We start from the raw sequence: 24,342 nt of genomic DNA on the forward strand, positions 1-24,342 counted from the left end.
CTGATGTGAATAACAATAATGTTGCAAATATAAGGTTTTAAACATTCCTAGCACTGGAGGACTAATCCTCCTTCCTTAGGATATAGTCAGGCAACGCTCTCCTTGAGTAAAATGATATAGCTTTTATGATTTCAGCTGCCATCTCCTCACCCCACTGCAATAAGCAGTGGGCAGTGCCTATTTAAACAGAAAGTGGAGCTGGTCACTGATGGTGAGAAGTCACACACTGCTTTGGAGGCAGAAGGAAAACCCTGACGTGCTTCAGAGGAAGAAGGAGCAGCCAGAGGTGACAGAACAAACTGTCATGCAGACACTGGAGCCACCGGAGATTGCAAAGACACAACCTCGTCACGAGATGAGGCTCTCCCAAAGCTTCTTATCCTGTTGTGCTGAGCTTAGCAACAAGTCTGTCCCAATCACAATGTGTGGTGTGTGACCTGCTCCTCGGGCCAGCCAGGAACGTGTGTGGCAGGGAGGGCTGGCATGATCCATGTCTTCTGGATCCTGCTTCTCCTTCAGGAGGGAAGACAATGGGAAGGACTCAGGCGTGTAAAGGAGGGGGTTGTGTGATTGTGGATTTGCTCTACTGTTCACAATTAGACTGACTCGCTGTTCTGCAGATGCAGGGTACAGCAAGTGGTGTGTAGATGGTGCTTCGGTAGAAACTCTTCTTGGAAGCAGAGAGATGTTCTCCTACATCCCTCTGCTACTGGGATTCATTCCCAAGCTTCCATATATACTTCAAAATACCCACAAATGTGCATTTTTCAAGAATTCCTTGTCTTATCCCCCTTTCTGAGTTTGTCTTCCATGTGCACTCTCGCTGACAAATTTTATGGGAAGAACCATTGTATTTTAGGTTAATTCTACTCTTCCTAATATTCAGGGTTAACATACCAGCACCTGCCTGCGGAGGAAGGTGATGGGCACTTGTGGAAAGAGGAGAGGAGCTCTATAAGCCGTGTGTCCTGTACACACACCTTGCCTGGCCAGCACAGCGCTCTGCCCCGGCACAGACACGCACCGCGTCCCACCAAAGGGAAAACGAGGGTCCGCCCTGTCCGGGGGAACAGGACCTGCTCCCGCCTCCCGGGGGAGGGCCGGGTGCCGGGACCGGAGCATCCCACCGCGCCTGCGGGGGCCCGGGGGGCGCATCCCGGCGGCGGCGGCAGCCCCCGCCCCGCCAGCCCGCCCAGCCTCCGGGACGGCAGCGCCGCCGGAGCGTTGCCCTTTTAAGCTGTGGCCCCACTTGCCTCCACCCCGGCTCCCGGAGGGGCTCCGGCAGCAGACACCGACCGACCGACCGACCGACCGACCGACCGACCGACAGACAGACCGACCTCCGTGCCCGCCTCGCTGCCGGACCGGGCAGCCCAGAGCCCCAGGGCGGCGGCGGGGCCGCGGCCACCGGGCTGCCCCTGACCTGCCCCCGCCGCTCGGGGACCATGGGATGCTGCACCGGCCGCTGCACCCTCATCTTCCTCTGCACTTTGCAGCTGGTAAGTGGAGGCGCTCGGGGTTCGGGGGGACGCGGCGGAGAACGGGGGGTTCGGCTCCCCGGGACGGAGCCGGGAACAAAAGCCCCCCTCCAGGGTCTCGGTGCTGCCCCGGGCAGGGCTCCGCTCCCTCCGCAACTTCGGCTCGGAGGAGGGATGTCGGGGTGCGCTCCGGGGACGCTTTGCTGCGCCGGGGTGATTTACTGGTGCCTAAAACTCATAAAAAAAAAAAAGGAAAAAGGAAAAAAAAAAGTAGTTTTCAATTAATAAGTTTGTGCTTATAAAATACAACTGAAAACAAAAAAAAAGAAAATCGCTCTGTGAGAGGAGTCCCGACGCCTCGGTGGCGATGTTGCAAACCAAACCAAACTTCATACGTGCCAAAACCCACCGGTACCTTCAGCCTCTTTCATGTCCAGCTGCAAGAAAAGGTCCACCCGCGTCCCCCCCTGCACGCCTGCATCCCACCCTGCTGGGGTTTGTGCTGGTTTGGAAGGAATTCTTTCAAACTCCGCCGGGATGAAGTGCTTGGATAAAATGTGCTTATTAATATACATATATTTATGTAGGAATAAACTTCTCAGTGTGCGGAGAGTGTGGACCCTGGTGGGCACGGGTCGGTCCCTGGTGGGCAGGGGTTCCTGCTCCTCCTGACATGTGCATAGATGATAAACAAAGGTCTGGTTGTTCCCTGAGTGTCTGCGCATCCAGCCTGGATCTGGAGGGTCCCCTTCTTGTCAATAGCTAATGGGCTCCAGGGCTCCTCCAGCCTTAAAAAGGAAATGACAGCAGCTAGGTATTTAATTTCATTTACTTCTCCCGAATTTGCTGTATTTTGGAGCATTAGCAGCGTGCAGGAAAGGGCAGACTTCCTGCGAAGTTCTGTTGAATAGTTTGCTGGTGCCAAGGCGGTGAGTCTGGTTAAAACTCTTTGTTTTGGAGTTGGGTACTCTGACAGCGCAGCGTTTTCTGCGCGGGGACGGCACTGGGCTGAAGGTGGGAGAGGAAAACTGGGAACCTGCTAGTTTTGAAATGATAACCATCAGCCTCAAACTGAAGGGGAAGAGGGTGGGAATGCACCCCGGTGAACTCTGAATGGCACAATCGGAAGATGCGGGTGGAAGATTTGACTCGTAGTTAAACAAAATGCAGGATGGAAGTGGTGGGGTTTTCTTGCACAAAGCGTCTTGCTTGGCATATTTATGAGCGAGCTGAATGGCTGGGGAGTGTGTTTAGTCTCCTGGATTATTTCTTTTGATTTTTCACCCGTGATCACAGAAGAAAGAAGCTGTACCCTGTATTACATTAGAAATTGGCATCTCAACACTCACTGTCTCTTAAACCCATCACTGTGTCATCCTGCTTTAAGGCACACACTCAACACACTGGGGTAAAAAAAATAAAAATAAAAAAGAGAAGAAGCCAGGAGCTGCTGGTGCTGTTCTGATTTCTGACAAGCGTGGGAGTTTTCCTGTATCCAAGATACAGGGACAAAGAACCCCCAGCATTTTATTTTCCTTAAGACCCTCCTCCTTGAAGAAAAGAATCAGCTTGGCTCATTCTTAAGCAAGTTTGGATGCCTTAGCCCTAGCAATTTCCCATGGCACTTGCTGGGTGAATTGGTAGAGCTGGAAAAATGTGAACTATGGTGAGGGAATTTCTGGAGCTGCACTTCGGTGGGGGTGAGGTCAGGAGATCCTGGCCAGTTCCCAGCAAGTGCTTGGGTGAGGGCGAGATCCAGCACGGTGCTTTTTTATTTACTTTATTATTTTATTAAGCAAAGTTTGTCTGTAAATCATCACATCACTCCCACATCCGTACAGCCGAGTGACGTGCAGGACTCGCTGCTGCTCAGGGTGGGCTCTGCTGAGACAAAACACTGAAGTGATCAGGCCAAGATCATCAATAAATTATAATGACGTGAACTTCCTTTGTTCCTCTCATGTCTCTGCTCGGCTTCATTTGATACTTTGAACCCTTCACAGTCTTCCCTGTTTGTTGCCAAGCTCCATGTCTCCCACTACTGAAGTTCCAGGGGTTAAATCCTATCTCTTCTGTGGACGTTTTGCCTCTGACATAAATGGGGAGAGGATTTCAGTGCTGGGATCTTCCACTTCAGTTCTGCAGCACACTCCTGAACATTGCATGTTCTCATGTCTGTTCCTCAGAGCTTCTCTGGGGCTTTTTATAATTGCTGAACAAAAACCCGAAACAACCCCTCCAAAAACTCAAATTAGAGATTTGAGTTGCAAGTCTTCATAGAAATTGCTTTATTATTAGGTGCAGGCAGTTGAGTGAGTGTGTGGGGAAGTGTTTGCACACTGCAGTCTAAATGTTTTCCTGGGGGGGAAAAAAAAGGCAGAAAACAAACATATTCATCATTGCAGTGCGTGTTCCCAAAGAAAAAGTTTGTGATCCAGCCAGAGAGCAGAACAACGTGTGAATTCAAGGAGCTGCTACACAATGCGAATACCAACGAGATCCTCAGCCCCCCACGGGCTGAGCCTCGTGGCGCAGGGAGGAGGAGAGCGTATGCATCTGTCTGAAGAAAATCAGGGCTGACTCCCCAGCGGTTTGCTAATCAAGGGGGGAGGGAAGGCTGGAGTTTGAATAAATAATTTGCCGTGTTCCAATTTTAGGTTATTGTTTCCATCAAGCGTCCACGTTAGGCTCGTGCTTTGACGATCAGTCCTGCAGGGGAGCTGCAAGAAGGTTCTGGCTCTCCCTCCATCTGGTCCTGGTGTGCATTGCTGTCCCTAATCCTTTCCTTTTTTTCCAGTCCACTCCTACCTCCAGCAGAATTTTGGGTGAAAGTTGACCCAGGTCAGGGCCACCCTGCAAACAGGCTTATCCTCAGCCGTGGATGACGTGGAGTCAGCAAGGTGATGGAGTGTTTTCCCAAAGTTTGTGAATCCCAAGGGGGTTGTCACCTCTGCATTCTCACTTTGCCTGAACACCTCTGCCATCCAGGTGCTGGTGTTACCTACAGCAGGTCACCAGCCCTTTCTCATCCCTCCCAGGCTTTGGGCAGATGTATATTAAGAGCAAAGCTTAAATGAGCCCTAGGCCTCCCCAGGAAAAAATCGTGACTCTCTCAGGGAGCCTCTGTAGTGAGCTAAGAAATATCCCTTACAGAAATTAGGGCTGAAAAAGGTTTGCCAAGGACAGAATTTCCGAACCTGAGTGGTGTGACAGACTGTCGCACCCAGCAGGACTGTGGACTGGGTGGCTCGTGGTGAGAAACCACAAACCAGGACTGGGTCTCAGGCAGGGAGGTATTAAATAATCATTGATTTGCTTCTTTTCTCTCTGCCAGCGTGAGATTGCACCCAAACGGTGTATTTTCTGGAGCAGTAAGTGATTGTGCACCGGAGGCACTATGTGAATTTATTTCCACTGAGCATGGAAAAACTCCCTCCCTCCCCGTGCCCTGTCCCAATAAATCAAACAACTGTAGTTTCTTTACATTCTGTCCGTGGATTGAGAGCTCAGATGCCAAGCAAAGCCTGGAGACAATTTTACAGATACATTATAAATCCCCCTAGAATAACAGCTTCTAATGGAAAAAGTGACTAATACTTCAAATGAGCACAGAACAAGGCGCCCTGGGACGGGGCTGCACATTGAGACTAACCAAAAGTAACTATATACCTTTATTTATTTATTTTCTTGTGCTCTCTTTCTGCCTCGCTCCTTTCTCAGTGATTCCTTTTTAATCTCTTACAGAAGGGGGTGACCAGTTCTGGAAGCGATTTGAAACCAGCACAGATCCTTCTCTAACTGCTCTCTTGTAGTTAAAGCAATCGTGTTGGTTTGATCGAGACATGAAGTGATGCAGAGCACGTGGGGGGTGAGGGCAGAGGGCAGGATGTGGGCAAACAAAAAAGTGCAAGTTAGAGTAGGTGGACTAGTTAAAATAGGTGGAAGAGAGGGATGTTTTACAAGGGCGTGTAGTGGTAGGACAAGAGGGAATGGCTTTAATTTGAGAGTGAGTTTACACTGGATATTGGTAAGAAATTCTTCCCTGTGAGGGTGGGGAGGCCCTGGCACAGGTTTGCCCAGAGAAGCTGTGGCTGCCCCATCCCTGGAAGTGTTTAAGGTCGGATTGGACAAAGCTGGAGCAACACGGCCTAGTGGAAGGTGTCCCTGCCCATGGCAGGGAGGTTGGAACAAGAAGAGTTTTAAGGTCCCTTCCAACCCAAACTATTCTATGGTTCTGTGCCTCGATTGATCAGCACACGTGGGCTGCAAGAGGGAGGGTGGCAGAGCATCTTCCTGCCCAGGGTAAGGGGCAAGCAGGGTTGTGGTGTCTGGGGACTGTAGGGATGACTTGCTTGGCTTTCTCCTCTGCCCCAGGGATGTTTTGAACCGGAGGCTGGGTGAGGAGAGCAGGACCCATCTCTGCCCTCCTCTGCAGCTGCCTCTGGAGCTGGGGCAGACTCTGCCTCTCCTGAGGGAGCTGTGAGCCCGCACAGCTGCGCTTTGGCCGAGCACAAAGCCTTGGAGGGAAGAGCAGGTGCAAGGGGAAGCACAGCATCCCTTTGCTCATCACGCTGCTCAAGACCCCTCCAAAATTACCTTGTGCTCTCCCCAGCTGTTTATCTTCTCCATGGTTTGTGCTTAAATTATAATCCCTCTAGGGAAGGGGCTATCTTTCGTGGATATGCACAGCACCCAGCACTGTGATGGCTCAAACCTTTCCTGAAGTCCTTGAACAATACTCCAGGCTAAATAATAACGTAAGTCTGAAGAGTACGTTTGACAGATGCTGTCTTCTCCGTGTCTGTTCCAGACAAAGGAAAATTAAAGCTGTGCCAATAATAGAGCTTGTCAGCATTTTCCACTGAAGCTGACTTTCAGTAGAAACCTGGGGATTTGACTAAATGAATATTTTCATGAGAAGTATCTGCTTTCCATAGACAATCCTGAGTTTTTCTCCCAAGTTTTGGCCAGAATATTTTGGCGAAAAATCAAAAATGTGCTGGCAAATGTTTGCTGTGCTGGCAAACATTTTTAATTTTAGAGCAGTGGAGATTTTCTTACAAAAAGATGAATTTTTGCGTGAGATTTTTCTCTTTTTTTTTTTCTTTTCCACCTTTTTCCTGAGCAGCTGGAGTCAGTACACTCTAGCCAAAGGGAGGAGCAGTTTGGGGTCTGTGTTTCAGACGTGTTTCAACTGTGCCCCGTTGCAGACCCCCCGGCTGCCCACATCCGCGTTTCCCATTGCGGTGGTGGAGATTGCAGATGACTCACAGGAACTGTCCTCTAACCAAACCCATTCAGACCAGGAATGAAATTTGGCCAAAGCCAAGGCAAAAAGAACTGAGGGCAGGGTGGTGTTGAAGTCAACTCTCCCTGGAGAAGCGGGGCTTTGTTTCAGCTGACACAGGATGTTTGTTGACCACTCTCTGATTTCTCCCGGCCACTCTCTGCTCCTTTGCCTTCCCCTTTTTCCTCTTTCCAAGCACCAAGGCCCTACAAGAAGAGAAGGAGCTGGTTTTCCCCGAGGGGGACCCTCTCCCCCTGGCTGGTGTGGGGTTAAGGGAGCTGACGTTGCTCCATTGTGTGCTAATAATATATGGAAACTCGGATCATTTTGGCTGGGGTGCAAAATGGAGCTCTTCCAAGAATCTGCGCCAGGGGCCCGAAAGTATGAACTCTTGGAGAACAAACTGGATAACAAAGGCCAGATTGTGATCGCTTTTCCTCCAGGAAAACCCTGGACTAGCCCGTTGCTTTTTGAGCACTTAAGAAAATGCGTATGATCTAACGAGCAGCAAGTGCCCCAGCTGTAGCATTCCCTTTCCCATTAGCAAAACATTGGGTCTGAGGTCAGTAGAATTGAACTTTTCTTTCTTATAAAAAAAAAAAAACCCACACAAAAACCAGGGATAATTTGTGATTTAATGTCCTTATGCTTGTGGAGTTCCCTTTGTCCCCACTCCTTCTGGGCTGCAGTAGATGTGATGAGCGCACCCAACTGCACAGGTTGTGTCTCTGTGTTTAAGTTTTGTAGAAAGAGAGTTTTTCAACCCAGTGGAAACTTTTCTTTCAAAAGCAGTATATTTTTCTCCCTCTCCCTATGTTCAGAACAGGAGGAAGGAAAAAATTACATTTCTGCACAAAAAAAAAATGAAAATACTCAGGCATTTGGCAATGTTTGCTGAAAATGATGAGGGTGTTTATTGTGCCAAAGCCCAAATATTTTGAACTTTTACAGAAGCTTGAAAACACTTCCGAAAATAATTGAAAAATCTCTCTAAAAACAAGTTGGTTTGTTGTTTTTTTTTTCATTGGAGTTGTGCACTCTGGACATTCTCATCTTACAAACATCTCTGACATCATGATGTCTTCCCCAAGCCCAGCTCATGGTGAGGTTTAAGGGGAAAAGTCCTGAAAGAGAAAGCACAGGTTTGGGTGTTGCTACAGGGTGGTGCTGTGTTGCGGTGACTCATCTGCTCCCAAGCCAGTGGTTTTGGGTATTTTTGTTGTAGAAGGAAACTCAATGAATAAACACCCTGTGGAAATGTGAATCTGAGATATTTCGTAATCATTCCAAAGGCATAATATTACCTTAAAGTTGATGAGATTTCAGAATAATAATAAGCAACTTCTGCTTTGCTTGCTTATTGATAAGTGTCAGAATTTTGTCTTTTTCTTGCAAGCAGTAATAGTAGGGATGGCAAAAATAAGGATTAATAGTAGTAAAAAGTAGGGAATAAGTAGTAGTAGAGTAGTAATAGGGAAGTAGGTAGTAATAGTAGGGAGGAGAAAAACTGAACTGATTGAAATATCTGGCAGAAATCTCTGAGATGGTGTTGCAGCAGAAGTGCTGCTTCTCACCAGCAGGTTGGAACTGTGTCTCACATTGAACACAGAAAAGTCAATGTTGGTGTTGCTCTGGCTCCTCCTGGCTTAGCCGAGCCCTGGGCCCCCATCTGAGAGTCCTTGTGAAGAACTGAAGTTTTATTTAGCTCAGAGGCTTCGCAGACTAGAGAAGAGCGAGCAGCAGCTTTCTGCTGGGGCAAGATCAATATCTCCTCCCTTGACTTTGCTGTAGCTCATTAACATCAACTGTCTTTTCCAAGGGCTGCTTTTTGGTCTATTTTCCACAAGGACTTAATTGCCGTTTTCTTGGTGTCTGTGGCTCATTCTCAGCACAGCTGCTTCTGTGTCAGGACGTTAGACACAAATATGTTGTTTATCAGGGAAACGCACGTCCCAGATTTTCTCTCAAAGGTGAAGATTCTTGGAAATTAGGAGCACAGCTTTTCTGATCCCCCTTCCCCCATCGTCCTGGGTGTTGTTTGGTCGAATCTAGGTTTAGTAATTGAGATGTCAGATTCCCTGACACCTCTCAGCTGAAAGGATGATGGTGTGGAAGCAGTGACCTCCGCTGCCATCTGCCTGGGCTTAATGAAAATATACTGTGGGAATCGAGGCAACAGCTTGTCTTCATCACCTGCTCGAGGAAGGCAGACATCAGGAGCTGCTGTCCCTGAGCCAGCTTCCTTTGCCACCTTTCAGCACTGGCCAGCCCTGCAGGCAGGTTCCCACCTGCTCCCTGGGCTCTCTCAGGCCAGCAAAATATCGGCTTGCTTCCCCCTTTTCTTTCTTTTTGCTCCATTTTTTTCCTCCAATGCTCAAAACTCAAGAAAAGCAGGGTCATCATCATATTTTTTCTGCACCAATGGAGCAAGCACACAGATGTCCACCCAGGCCCTGACGTTCAGAAGTGTGGGAGCACAAGTTGCCCTCCTTGTTTCAGACCATCTCACTGCACAGTGATGGGTCAGGGCTCAGTGTATGTGTGGGACCAGCCTTCAAGCCCTTTCTGCACTTGGGGGCAGCCCCTTGCGCAGACTTGCTCCCCATTGTGCTGCCCTCAGAGTAGACAAGAACACAGCTGAGGGTCCCTGGAGACAGAATGCCTGGAGCATCCTCATCCCAGCTCGCTCCACCTCACACCCCCCAGAGCTGCCCACGAGCTCGGTCTCCAGGTCTAGGAGAACAGTGCTCTGTGGCACAATCTCTTTCCTCAGTACAATTCTCCAACTCTCTTTCCATGCAATTGTGCCATCCCTGAGTGACCTGGGACATCACTGACCTAAGGTCAGAATGACAGAGGACAGACTCTGCCCTTCATGAGTGAGCACTCGAGCAGTCAGACACCTGGCCAAAGATATGAAAGAACAAGAATTGAACCTTACTGAGAACAGTTGGATTTCACTTCTCCTGAAGTCCTAAATGCACTTAATAAAAAATGAATCCAGGTGCTCAGAGGAATACACAAAGCAAATGTACAAAGCCTGGGAAGATGTCTCCTGTGACACATCTCTGGGGAACAGGGACCTGCCTTGTGTCTGTGGTGACCCTGACAACAGCCTTGGACCCATTAAAGCAGTTGGTGCTGATTTATGTTTTCCAAGAGCTGTTCTCTGGGGATGGTTCATCTGCGAGCACCGTTTCATCTGATCAGGGAAGGTGAGATAGAGGACACCAAAGAAGGGGATGGAGCATTTTACTATCCGCATACAACTTATAAAATATTGAGTGTAGCCTTGCATGTAGTGCTGTGTGTGGTGTGCTCATCCATCACGGATGAACAGCCTCACCACAATTAACAGTTTGTCACTGTCTCCCTTCAGCTCCACCCGAAAATTACCTCTCTAGCAACCAGAGCTCAATCTCAGTACCAGCATGGTTGATCTACCTGGATACCAGGAGGAATCTAAATCCCAGCCTTACTCAAGTGTGTTCATATTTAGGAGGTTTGTGCATTATTCTACAGCACTACAAGAGCATTGCCCTGCACGTTACAAGTGGCTTCTTTATGTTGGGTTCTACTCTAAGGCCTACAAGCAAAACTTCTCCCCTCTACAAAGCTCAGCAGATGGATGGGCTTTTTGTGGAGGGAATGTGGCAGGGTCTTTGCTAAATATTTCTGCTATGGTCCCGATACTCAGGAGTGCCTAACTCCATGCTGTGGGACTTGGGAGCATCCTTTCCTCTTTTCAGAGCTGCTGGACCCTTGATACTCCATTAAGAGTCCCACTTTGGTGGAAGCACCACGTCCAAAGGACCTTCTCCAAGGACCAGGGCCTACACAGCAGCACTTAAAGCAGACTTTTCTGCTTCCCTGAGAAGGAATTACTGAGTGAAGCTGGATGGAGGAAAAACTCCTCTTGAACCAAAGACCCACCTCAACAGGACAAGGAAGAGCTGGCCTGGCCTGGCTGGTTTGGACTTTCCAGCACAGACCACAAATACATGGTTCCCAGCTCACAGGTTTGCAGAGATAAAATCCAGGCCCAGGAGCTGATTAACCTCGTGCAGAATGACCAAGACCTGAATCCTGAGCCTTGGGCAGACTCCCAGAAACTCCCCAGTACCCAAAACACGTTTGAGGTTCTGGGCCAAACACCTCCTGTTTTGCAGTGCAAAACAACTTCTCCCGCAGCTCTTCCCTGGAGGATGGTTTGAAGGCTGGGCATTTAGATAACTTGCATGAATATCAGAACTATTGGTTGCTTTGCCAAATCAGACCCAGTTCCTAATTCCCCATGGCTACTGGTAATCCATTAGCAGCAGGTTTCCATGTGGGAGATGGGAATGGGCTCTGACAGGCGTCTGACATCCCTGGCTCCAGAGACAACACATTTTTTGTGATATCATTGTGGGAAAGGCAATACACCTGCTTATATTGTATATGTACAGAATTAGGGGAGAAATCTGATTATCCTAATTACTCAGAAATGCTAAATATGTGCAGAATACCGTTTGGCTAATTAGCCTGGGAGATTGCTGGCTGTTCAGCAGGGAGTAGAGCGGGTGCTGGGAGAAGTGTGATGGGGGTTCACAGGCTGTTATGTGCCCTTTGCTGTCTGAGCATGTGGAGAGAAGTGAGCATGAGAGATTGGGGATGTGATTGCCAGCCTTAAAACAAAGTAAAAAGCTGGGAAAGGGCAATTCTTTTTCAAATGTCTGACACTTCTTAAGATTCTGGGTCTTCAAGTTTCTCATCTTATTATTTTGAGCTGAGACATCCAAGGGAAAGAGGGGTCTGCCTATCTGCCAACAGCTGGTGAGGGCCCCTGCATGGCATCTTCTCAGAAGTATCTGTTCTTCCCCTTATCCTGCCTTGTGCTGACACAGGCAGAGTCTCAAATGCTCTTGAAGCCTGAGGAGACCATCGTGTAGTTGGTTCTCTGCTTTGTTTTCATTTAATAGGCTTGTTTGCACACAGAAGAAGTCTTCTGGCCCAAAATCTGACCTGCTTTTCCCAGAGGTACAGAGGAAGGCAGGGAGATGCTAGGCAGGGTGGAAGGTGGTTCGTGCTGAGTACATCTCAAGGTTTTAGTCCCCAGATGTCTAGATCCAGAGAACCAGGCTGCTCCTTTCAGCTCCACGCTGGACAGGGACCCACCAAGAAAACCATGACTGTTTGGGAGGGCTGCAGGGAGGTTGGGACAGCAGGTTTGTACAGCTTAGTGTGTCCTTGGGTCCTACAGTCTACACAGCTCTGCCATCAGACCACAGCCAAACCCCAGATCTTCTGGATATGATCAGTGCCCAAAGTGCACATTCATCCATCTGCAACCCACCCTTGTAGCTGGGCTTCCTCATGTCTTTAAATAACCCAGCATAGCTTTTATTCCTGACCCAGCCAGAGACTAGTGTCTACCTCCAACTCTTCTGGAAAGGTTAACCCTCCTGCTCCTGTGAGCTCGGGATCAGTCCTGCTGTCAGTTCAACACAGCATTAGCTGGGCAGTTAGCTGGGAGAAGCTACAGCATTTGGGCTTCCAGGGCTGCCACTGAAACAGCTTAAAGCTGAATTGTGTGACAGCGTGAAAGAATAGATAGGGTGATATAAAAACTCTGCCATAGCTTCAGACAATAAAGACTGTGTCTCCCTTCTGATGAATAATGGCTCTTTGTTTTATTCCTTAGATGGCAGGGCTGTTAGAACTGCTGAGAACTATCCCAGTGTTAAATATATGGCTGTGTAATAAAGGCCCTGCAATCTATGAACTGGGACTGAATGGATACTTGAGTGAATCATTTAAAGTACGATGAATTTCTGAAGCAGCTCATAGTGACAGGAGGTGGAGGGGCAGTAAACTCCTCTGCAGATCACTCAGCCAAAGGATGTTTTCCTTGCATGAGACGTATCCAAGGTTTCATGGCTGCCAAGTTTTCCTCATGGAGGCTCCCTTGGCCATGTAAAGTTCCTCGCTCACAGTTTTGGACACTAACCTGCAAACAAGTTTCAATCTGCATTTCAGACGGAGCTCCAGGGTTTGGTGGTGAGACACTGTGCATTTTTTCCTAGCAGAAATCCTGGAAACTCAATCCTGGCAGACTCAAAAGAATGGAGCAGTAAACCCCACATTCAGCTGTAACCCGGGCTGAGAGCTCAATGGGGTTTTGCTGGACCCCATCAGAAATAGGGATGGAGCCTGCTACGATGAGGAGGAAAATGGTGCTTCTTCTTGCTGCAGTGTCACCATCCTGGTGGAAGAGGTGATGCACACATACTGTTATCACTGTCTGGAGTCACCTCAGAGTCTTGCCAGATCAAACTTCCTTGAATTTACTGAATGTAGCGGCAAGGATTTGAATTTCCATAATGTGGATTAGCACTTTTCTATTTTAGCTAATCCTTGCAGTCAGACCTGCAAGCAAGAAGATCAAAAGACTTGCAAAAAAAAAAATGGTCAGAAAGTCTGGAGTAGGAACAAACCAAAGATGTCATCGTTCCAGGGATGAGGAATCATCTCACACCTCCAAGGGGTGATAGCAGTGGGGAGGCAGGGTGATGTGTGAATGAAGCTTTGGTGTCACAAGCTAATAGAGGGCAAGTTTTTGTCCCCTTCCATGGTTGGAGGAGATGCAAGAGTCCATGAGTGTTCCATGGGTGAGCTGCTGCCTGTGGGTCGGGGTTCAGCCCCTGCAGGATCACCAAACTCTTGCCCTGTGGAGACACAACCGCTAAAGATTTGCTGCAAGTGAACTTTGTTCTCCAGAGCTGCTGAAGTGGCATCTATTGGCCAGCCTCTATTTTAAAAGGGGGGAGAAGGAAAAGAGAAATTCAGCTTTGCTGTTGAATAAACCATGAAGCATTGAGGAGCTGCAAGTCAGCAGGGGAGGGGCAGGGGCAGCGCAGAAATAAGGGGACACAAATGTCATGCGAAAAATGAAGCGCAGGAGGGGCCTGGCCATTGTGTGACACTCCTGGAAACTTACTTGGAGAGTTGGTTGGTGGGAGGCCAAAAGATGTATACAATGAAAGAGAGACACTCGACTGGACTGAAAATGCAAACAAATTGGGTAGCACAACGGAGGAGATAAATTATGCTCATAAAATAAACAATGGCTGAGCGACACTGGATAAATAGTTACATATAATAACACCACTGTTTGTCCCAGCCACCCTAATTGGGAGGCTGGGCAGCATCCGATGAAAACTCTGCGTTGCACATTTTCCCCTTCTAATGAGGAAGATTTTCCCTCCCCCCCTGGAAGCCTCCCCCCAGTCCCATTTAGCAGCAGACTGAAAGGCCTGGTTTCATTGCACTTTCCCACAGCAAACTCATCCTGGCAGGAACTGCATTAAGGAGGACAAGTAGAAAATGATAATAAATTGAGGAATTGCTCTTATTTCACCTTGTGACAAATCTATCCAGTGGGTGACTCAGGGAGGGTGATAAGAGCATGGACCGGGCTGCCGCTTTCCTTTTGGTGCTTGGTCATGTGGAAAATAACCCCATTCTAGCCCTCACTCAAAAGGGCTTTCCTTTAAAAATAATGCTTTTTAAAAGGCACTGAATCCTTACTTACCCTGTTGGAAAGCCAGCAGCTCGCCTCCATCAAAGTGAACGTCACGGGTCTCATTTCATCCACTTGGACTGAAGAGCAAAAACAAAGGCTTTTGCACCAAAAGTGAGATGGTCAATGCCATCAATACAAATGGGAGACCTTGTTAAACCTTAGCATTTTTTTAGCATGATTCTGTATTGCTAATAGATCTCCAATGAGAATCTTTGGTTTCAGTGAATTCCTCTCAGAGCAGAAAACTCAGTAGTGCAGGGGATGGTGACCATGAGAAAACCACAGGCTTAGTGACTTCCCCCACAGCCACTGTCACGCTGTGAGTCCGACTCTCCACCCCACAGCCCTGATTTCCAGCACTCAGACTGGTTTGTAGCAGAGCTGTGCTCTTGCCTTTCAGTGACTGCCCAGAGCAGATTGCAGTTCCCAAGCTACTTTATCACCCCGTGAGAGAGGCTGATCTTCAGCCTCAAACTGTGTCTAAACTTTTTGCCACCTCCATCCTCAGATGTTCACTCGATTAATCCGTTGGAGCACTTTGTGTGTCTCCGTTTTCTTGCTTTTATTGACTTAAGAGAAGTAGAGCTGGATCTCTGCTCTCCAGCCTGCATTGCTTGTGGGGAGGTTACAGCTGAGAAAGAAGCCCAGGAGGAGGTCAGCCTTCCTCACCTCTGTAAGCAGCAGGCACTGCACTGCTGGGGCCGTGCCCAGCGTGCTGGTGACTCCTGAGAGGGGGGTGACAGCTCATAAATCATCTTTGATCATATAAAATTGACTTTGCCTCCTAAAATGGCTGGAAAGCTGAAATATCCCTAGTTTACATGTCTCGAGGGAGGCAGGGGAAGCTAGTTTTTTTTACCTGTAATTACTAAGGTAATTATTCAATTACTTAAGTAGGACTGATTTTCTTCCAGAGAAGCAATCAGAAGATGAAAATCAATAGTGATTGATTTATTTTCTACCCACTTCATAGAACAAGGTTGTTTGTGGGGATTGTGGTTATTGGAAAATTCCTGCAATGCCCCAAAAGCCTCCAACAGTCCCTGCTTTGAACAAAATAGTTGTTTTCCTGTTTGTTCCAATTTAAAACTCTTCCTGTCAAAAACATTTCACTGGAACCAGAAGCTGAACTGCTAAATGTTTTTCTTGTCCAAAATACTACTTTCTTCCCAGTTCTTTTTCAGTTCATGCTCTGATGACAGGCCTGGAAGTTTCCTGGTACATTCATTAGGGGAGAGTTGTGCAGTATTTATTCACTGACATTTATTTTTCTGCTGAAAAAATGGCTGCATGTTTTTTCAACTGTAGTTTTTCAAAGGAAGTTTTTCCTTTTGTCCTTTTTTTAACTGAAATAAGCACATTTTTATGTTTCAGTTGGGTTTTTTTTGGGCAAAGCACAAACATCAGTGTTACTAGTAGTGATTAAAACTCAGCTGTCACTTTATACGATGATAGCACGGATGAAATGCAAACAAACAACTTGGCCTGTTTGCAGCCCAACTCCTAAAATACCCCCAGCTGCTCATTTCCCTGAAAACTTTCTGCATATTGCCACAACTTGCAAAAGGTTTTGATATATGAAGCCAATATTCACAGCACTCATCTGCTCTGTCCTGAATTCCCAGCTGCTTGTCAGGCCAGAGTTACGTCCCCTGGCCGCAGAGGGTGAGGTGGGATTGGCAGTGGAGGTGGCCAGGAGGGGGGTCTGGCTCAGCATCCATTGCCAGGCATTGCAGGGAGTTGTTCAGAGCATCACTAGGGATGCATTTGGAGGGATGCAGGCACAGGAGCAGGGCGAGTTCACCTCTCTGTTGAGAATGTGACAGTGGTGGGAAAGGTGGGAGGTTTGGGCTGGTGCTGTAACCATGACAGGAGGTTCCCAACCTAAAATGCCACCTCTTTTTTGCCACCACAGGGCAGGTGAGCATCCAGAAAAACACTTTTGCAGTGCTGATGTGGTTTGTGCCAATGCAGGATGATCAGTGTGAAATATTCCTGATTTTACAAATATGACCCAAGTCTCCAGCTATCCTCTGTGTAAAATGAGGGTGTTATTCCTAATTTCACTATATAGATGGGAAGACAGCCTGTTAACAACTGTGCTGAAGGGCTTCGCTTGAAGGAGCAGGAGCAGAATCAACCCCAGGAGACTCATCCATGTTTGGGATAACACTGGTTTGTACTGCTGTGTGTGAGAGCCAGGCTGGGTGTCAGTGCATCAATTCCCAGATGCCTCCCTGTTGTTCCCATGGGATCTTTTCTCCTGCTCTGTCAAACCCAGAGTTTACAGAGCCCTTCAGCACACGACTGCAGATGGACTGTCACTGTGCCTCAAGCCAGCAGATGCTCCAGAGCTTCAGTCAGCGAGGGCTTCTGTGTCTCCCAAGGAGCTGCTGCATTACAAGGGGGCAGAAAGCATCACATGGAGCTGCTGGCAGGTGGGAAGGAAAGGCTGTAAAATAACGGGAAATGCATCGCTTAGGCTTCACGTGTTGTCTCTTCCTGGCCCCCACAACTTCACAGCCAGGTATTAGGAAGCAGAAGTGCTAAGAGCACTTCTCTGTGTCCTGGTGGGGGTGAGAAAGCCTTGCTTTATGAGAAAGGGCCCGTTTGTACGGTAATTACCAGTGGAATTTTCAGGGTGGCTGTGCTTTGTCCCCTCCTGCTTCAGGCTGGTTACGATGGGCTTTCCTTCAAGGAGCGAAGTTGCAGCAAGACCATGGCATATCCCAATTTCCTAGATTATTAATAATAACAATATCATTTTCTCTCTCCCCTATTTCTCACCCCCCCTGTGCTTCCCTTTTAATAAAATTCTCCTCTCTTGCTGTAGACTCTGCAGTGACACCAGCCTGATTTGTAATGTAAATAGGCAGCCCAGTGTAAAGGCGACCTGCAAGAGCACCGCAGGGCTCTAATTATAATTTTCATTAAACTCCTTCTGTTTACGAATATCCAAGCAATCTGGCATTGGAGCAGAAGCAAGAGGAAATTAAAGCAGTGCTACCACTTAGCTCCAGTGTCAGGGAGCAGGGACCCAGCTGTCGAACAGAAACTGAAGCAGGGCTCCTACAAAGTTTTGAAGAGTTATTTCAGCTTTGGCATCCTTCCTCTCCCGAGCTTTTAGCCCAGTTGCGGGGCTTGCATGTTTTTCCTTCAGAGGATCTGGCTGGTGCAAGTGTTTTACACGTGATCTATTTGTGACCTAATTAAGGGGATCAGCTGCTCGAGCTCCCAGTGCCATGTGCAGGAAGGAGCTGGGGGAGAGCGGGCACTGAGCCGGCTGGAGAGGGACAGGGAGGGTGTGGGGTGGGTGGAGAGGGACCATCAAGCAAAGGGGAGAGCAGGGAGCTTCATCTAGCAAGGCCCTGGGGGGATTCCACAAAAGTCCAGCAGCACAGAGATCACAGAGATCATTCATCCCATTTACTGGGAGCATCCTGTGGAGTGAGGGCTGCTGGGACACAGCCCTGTGCAGGGAGTGGGGCTTTGCTGGTTGTGCTACGAGGCCACCAAGAAACTTTCATCCTCATCTTCTGCTGGATGAGCAAAATGATTTCAGGTGGCTTTCTGCAGGTGTTTTGCCTTCAGAGGGGCATTTTTGTGACTCAGGCCACAGCTGACCCTTCCTGAAGAGAAAGTGCTGTGGGTACCAGCATTGAATTAGGCTGGCAGGGGACAGCAATGAATTTGTTCATAAAGCCAAAGACAGGGGATGTTCTCAGTGTCACTTGGACACAGTGAGCCTTTCTTGGGCTATGTGTGGACAGGACAGAAGAAAAACTGAGCTTCACTCTTTGAGCCTGAGGCAAGAGTTATTGCTCCCTTTGGGAAAGTGCCACAGTTCAACCCTGGGGTAACCAGTGGCAAAATAAAATTGCAGTTTGCGGTAAGTGCCTATAAAATAGCAAAGATAGCCAGAATTTTGTCTAAACTGGGTGAGTCCAGCTGGTATCTCATGGGCTTTATACACACTGTGAGTTTTGGTCCAACCTCTCATTAATTTTAAGTCTTTCTAGTACACTTGAGAGTTCATGGGAATCTCCAAGATGTTCCCAAAGTGCTGCTCCCACATCCAGGAGACTCCAGAGAGCTGCATCAGGAGGAGACAGGCTGGGCAGTCCTGGCCCAAGCAGTGCTTCAGTGCAGCCTTGAGCCTTCTGTGGCAGCTCCCTCCAGCAGCAGAGCTGGCTCTGTGAGCTAAGCAGAGGATGCTTGGGATAGCAGGTCCAGAGGATATAGGGTATATCCCCTAAATCTGACAACCCATTGATTAATTTTCAAGTATTTTCATTTTTTTCCCCTGCATCTCTGTCATGTGAATGAGCCCAAACTTTGGATAGGCTTCGTGGCTGAGCAGAGGCAGGGATCACGGAATATAATGCCCCGTTGGTAGGGAATAAATCTCTCTATTAGAAAATTAAATTCCTGCTGATCTCCAGCACTGCTCTGCCTCACAGCCTTTATAGAGTTTGGATGGGTTCATAACAGCAGCAGATCTCTGGTGCAAAATGGCTGGTGAGTTAATGGCATGTCTTTAATATCTATTATTTCACTCAATGAGGAAATTTGTGCTACTGGTGGGAGAAGTTCCTCCCCCAGTGCTCTCTGCCACGCCAGGATGCTGTCTGGGGGAGCAGCAAGGATGTTTGCCCGTGATCATCAGTATGAGATGGGCTAAGATAGGCTGGCAAGTCCTTCAACAAGTGAGGGAAAGCCATGAATATGGAGCCTGAGCCTGGGGTAGGGCTGTGCCTTAGGAGCATCTAGGTGACAAAAACATCAGGCAGTTGTTGAAGAAACTCATTAATTTTTATGTCTGTTGCAAATACAGTCACATCCCCTTTGTCCCAGTGCCCCCCCTCTGTATCACAAAGCTGAAGCCCCAAAGCTGAGCTGTGAAACTGAGGGAGGAGAAAAAAAACGGGGGAAAAGGGGGCAGGGGGGAACGTTGTGGGCATAGCAGATTAATTTAATTATCTTTGGGGAATTTAGGATTGAGTGTTGACGTAGGTTACAAATAAAACAAATTTGTCATTCTTGTCAGGGTCCTTTTTTGCCTGGATCACAAAGGCACCTGCTTATTAATTTAGCCTGATTGCTAAATCTCAGCAATCAGCAATCACAGCAGCCTTCAGTGCTGAGGGACCACCAGGAGACACAGGCAGGAGCACAGGGAACAGGCACCTGCCTCCATCCCTGAGATCTGAGCCCCAAGGGCAGATGGGATATAGGAAAACCAAACAAGCCAGAGGCTCTGTGGGGTGTACAGAGCACAAGCCTCACCAGGCACATGACTGACCCTGATTTGGGAGAAGTTAAGGCACTGCAGGGCAGTCATTTTACTGAAGCATTCCTCCTAGGCAGCAGTCTTTTTCCTGGGAGCTGTATTCTGAGCTCCATTCAGAACGTCAGTGCTGGGCAACCTCTTCTCCCCTCTGCAACATTATGTGCAAGCAGCTAATTCACTGTCCTGCTGACCACCCCACTGAGAGGGTTATGGAGCAGGAGAGGGCACTTGTGGATTTGCCATCTGGCAGGGATCAGGGACTGTAGTGCCTTGCTAGAAAAAGTACTGCCAGCTCCTGCTGTTTTGCCAATTCTGTGACACAACCCAACACTTGGAGTAAAAAGGCTTAAGAGGTTTGTGTGGATGTGTGCCTCAAGTTGTTGTTCCAGGGGAGGAGGTTTAGACTGGATGTGAGGAACAGTTCCTTCACCAAGAGGGTTGTCAGGCATTGGAACAGGCTGCCCAGGGCAGTGGTGGAGTCACCGTTCCTGGAGGGATTTAAAAGATGTGTACATGTGACACTTGCAGACATGGTTTAGAGGTGGGCTTGGCAGTGCTGAGGGAATAGTTGGACTCTATGATCTTGGACGCCTTTTCCAACCTAAGTGATTCCATGATTCTGTGAATGCTTGTGCATGGCCCATGTCTTCAGCTGAGCAGGGCTGGTGGCTTTTTGTGATGTACTTAGAAAACCTCAGTCCTTCTGAAGGCAGAGCCTCAACCCCAGACACAAACAAACAGGCTCGTGCTCTGCTGAGTGCCAGTCTCATCCCTTATGTTTAGCAGGATTGTGCCTTTCCTGGAATGCTAAGCAGTATTTGGGCATGTGGGACTGAATAATGACATATCTTTGCAGCTAGGACATTTCTGAAAGGCTTTGGCAGCAGAAAGCTCAGGGATCAAGGTCACAGCAGTGGAACTCCTGAGAGCATCGTTGCCAACACACAGAATGATGCTGGGAGGGGAGAATGCAGAGCTCAAAGGTGCCAGGCCAGGGGGAACGAGGAGGTGAGGGCTCAGCACCGGGATGTTTGACAGCAGGATGCCCCAGGCTTCAGCAGGGAAGTTGTGCTCAACCACTTCAGAGGGGAAAGAGTAACCCAGGCTCTGCACAGGGTGGTGCTGGGCTGGGACAAGTCCTGATCCTCAGCTATGGCACGGGGCAGTCTGAAAGCTGTGTTTCCTGGGGTGTGATGCCTCAGAAGCAGCCAGGGAGTGACCTGCTGTGGAGTCATGCCAGCAATGGGGACTTTTCCTGCTGCCTCGTGGGGCCCTTTGGCAGGGATCAGTCCTCCAGACCAGCACAGTGACCAATTTGCTGCAGAAACATAAATGATTTAAGGGTATCAGCCCTGCTGTTGGAGGGCTCTCTAATGTCTATGTGAATAGAAGGGGTTTCAGCAGCTTCTGGGGAGAAAACAGACCAAAGAAGCAGAGAATGGGGTGTATTGTATCCAGTGGCCAGAGTGACCAAAGAGGCCTGAGAGGCAAAGTGACAAACAGAGACCTCCTGTGCAATTAGTCTCTTGACCTCTGTGGTTGGGCGAGGGATGCTGGGAAAGGAGCTGTGGATCACAAGGCCCCGAGGAATGTTTCCTTGACAACACTTACTGAAGAAAAATGAGATTTCATGAATGCAGCAGGAGTGAACACGTGAGAGGCTGACTTTGGGAGAGACAAGGACGTGGCACCTCGTGGAACGAGCCCCTCGGTTTGGGGGTGTTGAAGTAGTGGCTCAGTGACCTGCTTTTTCAGATAAACTTAATTAAAGAGCTATTACAACCGTTCATATTTATTTAGAAATGCAGCCACCGTGGTAAAAGCAGACTTATTGTTTAATTATTTTTCTACCCACGAAATCTTCTCCACCTTGAATAAGCACTGGCACGGAAGGGAATTCTCTGCTCGCTGCTGATAGTTTCAGCACACTGCAGCTTGGGTTTAGGATTCTTTAGAACTAGCATTGTTCCACCATTTACAAAGGCAAAGCAATTGTATAGAAAGATATGTATAATTATATAATGTATCATACTAATACCAGTACATTAAAAATTAAAAGCAGACAGGTGTTTAGTATTGCCAAACTTAAACCGTGTGGAAGAACCAAAGATGCAGATATTTGTGTTCAAGACCTAAATAGATATATTTTTCAAATTATCCAATTGGAGACTTTTTAGTGTCTTCCTGTTGTTTCAGCTAGAAGGACTTAAACTTTCATCCTTATATGATGTCTCACAGGAATAGCAGCACTGGGGCTTTGTCCTGAACTCGAGCCATCCCATCTCGTGGCCAAAATACCTCAGGAAATCAGTGCAAGTTTTGCCTCAAGAAAAGACCCGTGACCTTTTCCAGTGAAAGTCTTGGCTGCTCCAGGGGTGTTTGCACAGCAGACAAAGAAAGAGCATCTTCTTAAAAAGCAAAGCTGGTTGGCAGGAAATCAAACGCTGATTCAAGGCATCGGGGTCAGCCGGGAGCCCGGAACATCCCAGCGGTGTGGTGGGGACCAAGGGCTGCAGCTGAGCCTCTTTCTCAGTTCAGGCTGGAGAGAGAGGAAATACAGGGGGTTAAGTTGCCAATTTTGTCCGAGTTGAAGCTGTATGTAAGCACACAGGGGTCTGAGGCTGCTGCATACACCCCTGAACAAGAGCAGGGCAGGATCTGGAACAGTCTGTGAGGCTCTGGCCTTACACTGGTGAGAGACAAGGAGTAAAAGGAGAGTTTTCAGGTTGTTTTTTTATAGGGCAAGTGGAACATTGCCTGGATTTCTGGGTAAAACGTTTTGGTTTTGTTTTCTTTTTTTTGCAGGAGTATCTCCCTTAAGTCCTGGCTGCAGCAGTAGGATCGGCCTTTCCCATTTGTTCCCGTTATTGCTTGCTTGTGTATTTATTTCTAATGTTTAATTTTAAAAATAAATCTCCTGTTAAAACTGAACTTGGAAAGGTTAAAAACAGGTTTGCTTGCAGGAGCAGATACCTGTGGATGTGTGTGTGTAGGCAGGACTGTACCTGCCACTGGGTTCTCTGAGAGTCTTCCCTGCATCTGTACAAGTTGACGACATCTTGAAAGTGGTATTTTTTCTTTTGTGTCCCAATTGATTTCAGAAACGCAGTGAAAGACACAGATCCAAACTAAATAAGATTAAAGGCTTTAAAAGCTTAATAAATTAAGAAGAGCAAATCTAGCTGATAACATGGCTTTGATAGTAGGCTATAAAGGGCAGGGAGTTAAGGAATTACAGGTAACTGCCTGTTCATCAGCATCCCTTCCTCCTCAGCAGCGTGGGGGCACAAGGCAACAGGTTGGACTCTCCAGCTTTATCAGCAGGACAGGAGCAACAGAAGACAGAGTTGAGGGGATAGAAAAGATTTGAGGGACTAGAATTTAAACAAGCACCCCCGGGCCATACTGCACCAGCTCAGAGTGTCCTGCTGGCATCAACACCTGCCAGTGCCACTGTCCTGCCAGAGCCACGGGAATGCAAGTGGAATGGTTTGAACCCCCCAAGAAGAAACTGTTCCCCGTTTTGAGATGTTTTCTAAGACCCATTTTCCTATTCTCCATTGGGGTCCATCAGGCAATGTTCCACTGCAGCTCAGGTACAGTTTCCCTCTCTGGTGAAGTTTTCATACTGTAATGCCCCTCAGCATGTCCAAACCTCTCTTTGCTCCCTGTGTGTGAGCTGTGCCAGGGCTCTGTAAGCTGAAGAACATTCTCTCTGCCTTTCTTATCTTTCCCAGCTGTGTAAATGAATGATGGCCCAACAGAGAGCTTTGGCTTGTGTTGTTTGCCTGGCTAACAGTTGTTTCACATGGTCATTTGCTATTCCAGTTTCACTCAGATCAGCAGAAACGTGTTTTATTTCGGGAGAGAAAATTCTGCCACAACTCTTCTGATTTTAGTATCGCAACAAATCATTTAATTTAAAGAATGAAAGGTAAAAATGTTCTATGGACTAGAGAAGCAAAAGGAGCAGAGGGAGTCCTGGTTTTAATAAGAATAGTCATAAAGAAGAAAAATTTGTCCTCCCTGATGGAAAGGTCCTGTCAGCTTTGAATGTGTTGAAACCTGTGTCACAATCTGTGAAATTTCTCTTTACAACCAATGCCTCTGGAAAGTAATAGGCTTTCTCAATAGAGTAGTGTGAATCATTGTAAGGAACACTACAGAAAGGATATTACTTGCAGAAACTTGGCAGCACAGAGAAAGATGGCATTTCCTTGCTCAACAAGAGAGATCCGTCTTGGTTCAGTATGTGGGGAAAGATAAATCAGAGCAAACCCTGACCCTGCCCTCTCTGAGCAGGACTGGAGGGACCAGAGCTGAAGGGTACCCTGACATTCTTCACATCCCAACCCCAAATCAAGGCCAGCTTAGCCCAAACATCAGCCCTGTTTACCTGCAAATCTCAGCAGCATTTAGTGAGTAAGCACACAGACCTGTAGAGTAATGAGTAAAATGGTTGTTTATCAATTTGTTTTTAGCAAATATTTCCTTAATTATGCTAAGTTCCTGAGGGAACGGGGACAAACTCAAGGTAACTTCAGGCTGCATTTCCAACAGCTGGATTACAGCAGAGACTCACTACCTGCCTGACACTGATACAGTGTTGGAGTTTCATCAGCAGCATTTGCCTGTAATCAACACATTTTACAGAAAATTGCCTTTTTTTTTTTTTATAAGTGAGGAAACAGATTGTGTGAACTCACACATCCCACAAAGGCTC

General features: G+C 47.8%; 1 protein-coding gene across 3 annotated transcripts in view; it reads left to right on the plus strand.

The window, feature by feature from the left end:
- The first annotated feature begins 1,192 nt into the window (after positions 1 to 1,192).
- Positions 1,193 to 24,342, plus strand: part of NKAIN4 (sodium/potassium transporting ATPase interacting 4) — a 51,804-nt gene continuing 28,654 nt past the window's right edge. Inside the window, exon 1 of one of the 3 annotated variants that reach the window (XM_027697321.1) lies at positions 1,193 to 1,499. In XM_027697321.1, the coding sequence (XP_027553122.1) occupies positions 1,446 to 1,499 (54 nt within the window). In that variant the 5' untranslated portion in view covers positions 1,193 to 1,445. The remainder of the gene's footprint in view (positions 1,500 to 24,342) is intronic. The other 2 variants (XR_003536517.1, XM_027697319.1) reach the window with 2 other exon arrangements.

The sequence above is a fragment of the Neopelma chrysocephalum genome, unplaced genomic scaffold (assembly GCF_003984885.1).
Source record: "Neopelma chrysocephalum unplaced genomic scaffold, ASM398488v2 Primary Assembly neopelma1_119, whole genome shotgun sequence".
Lineage (NCBI taxonomy): Eukaryota > Metazoa > Chordata > Aves > Passeriformes > Pipridae > Neopelma > Neopelma chrysocephalum.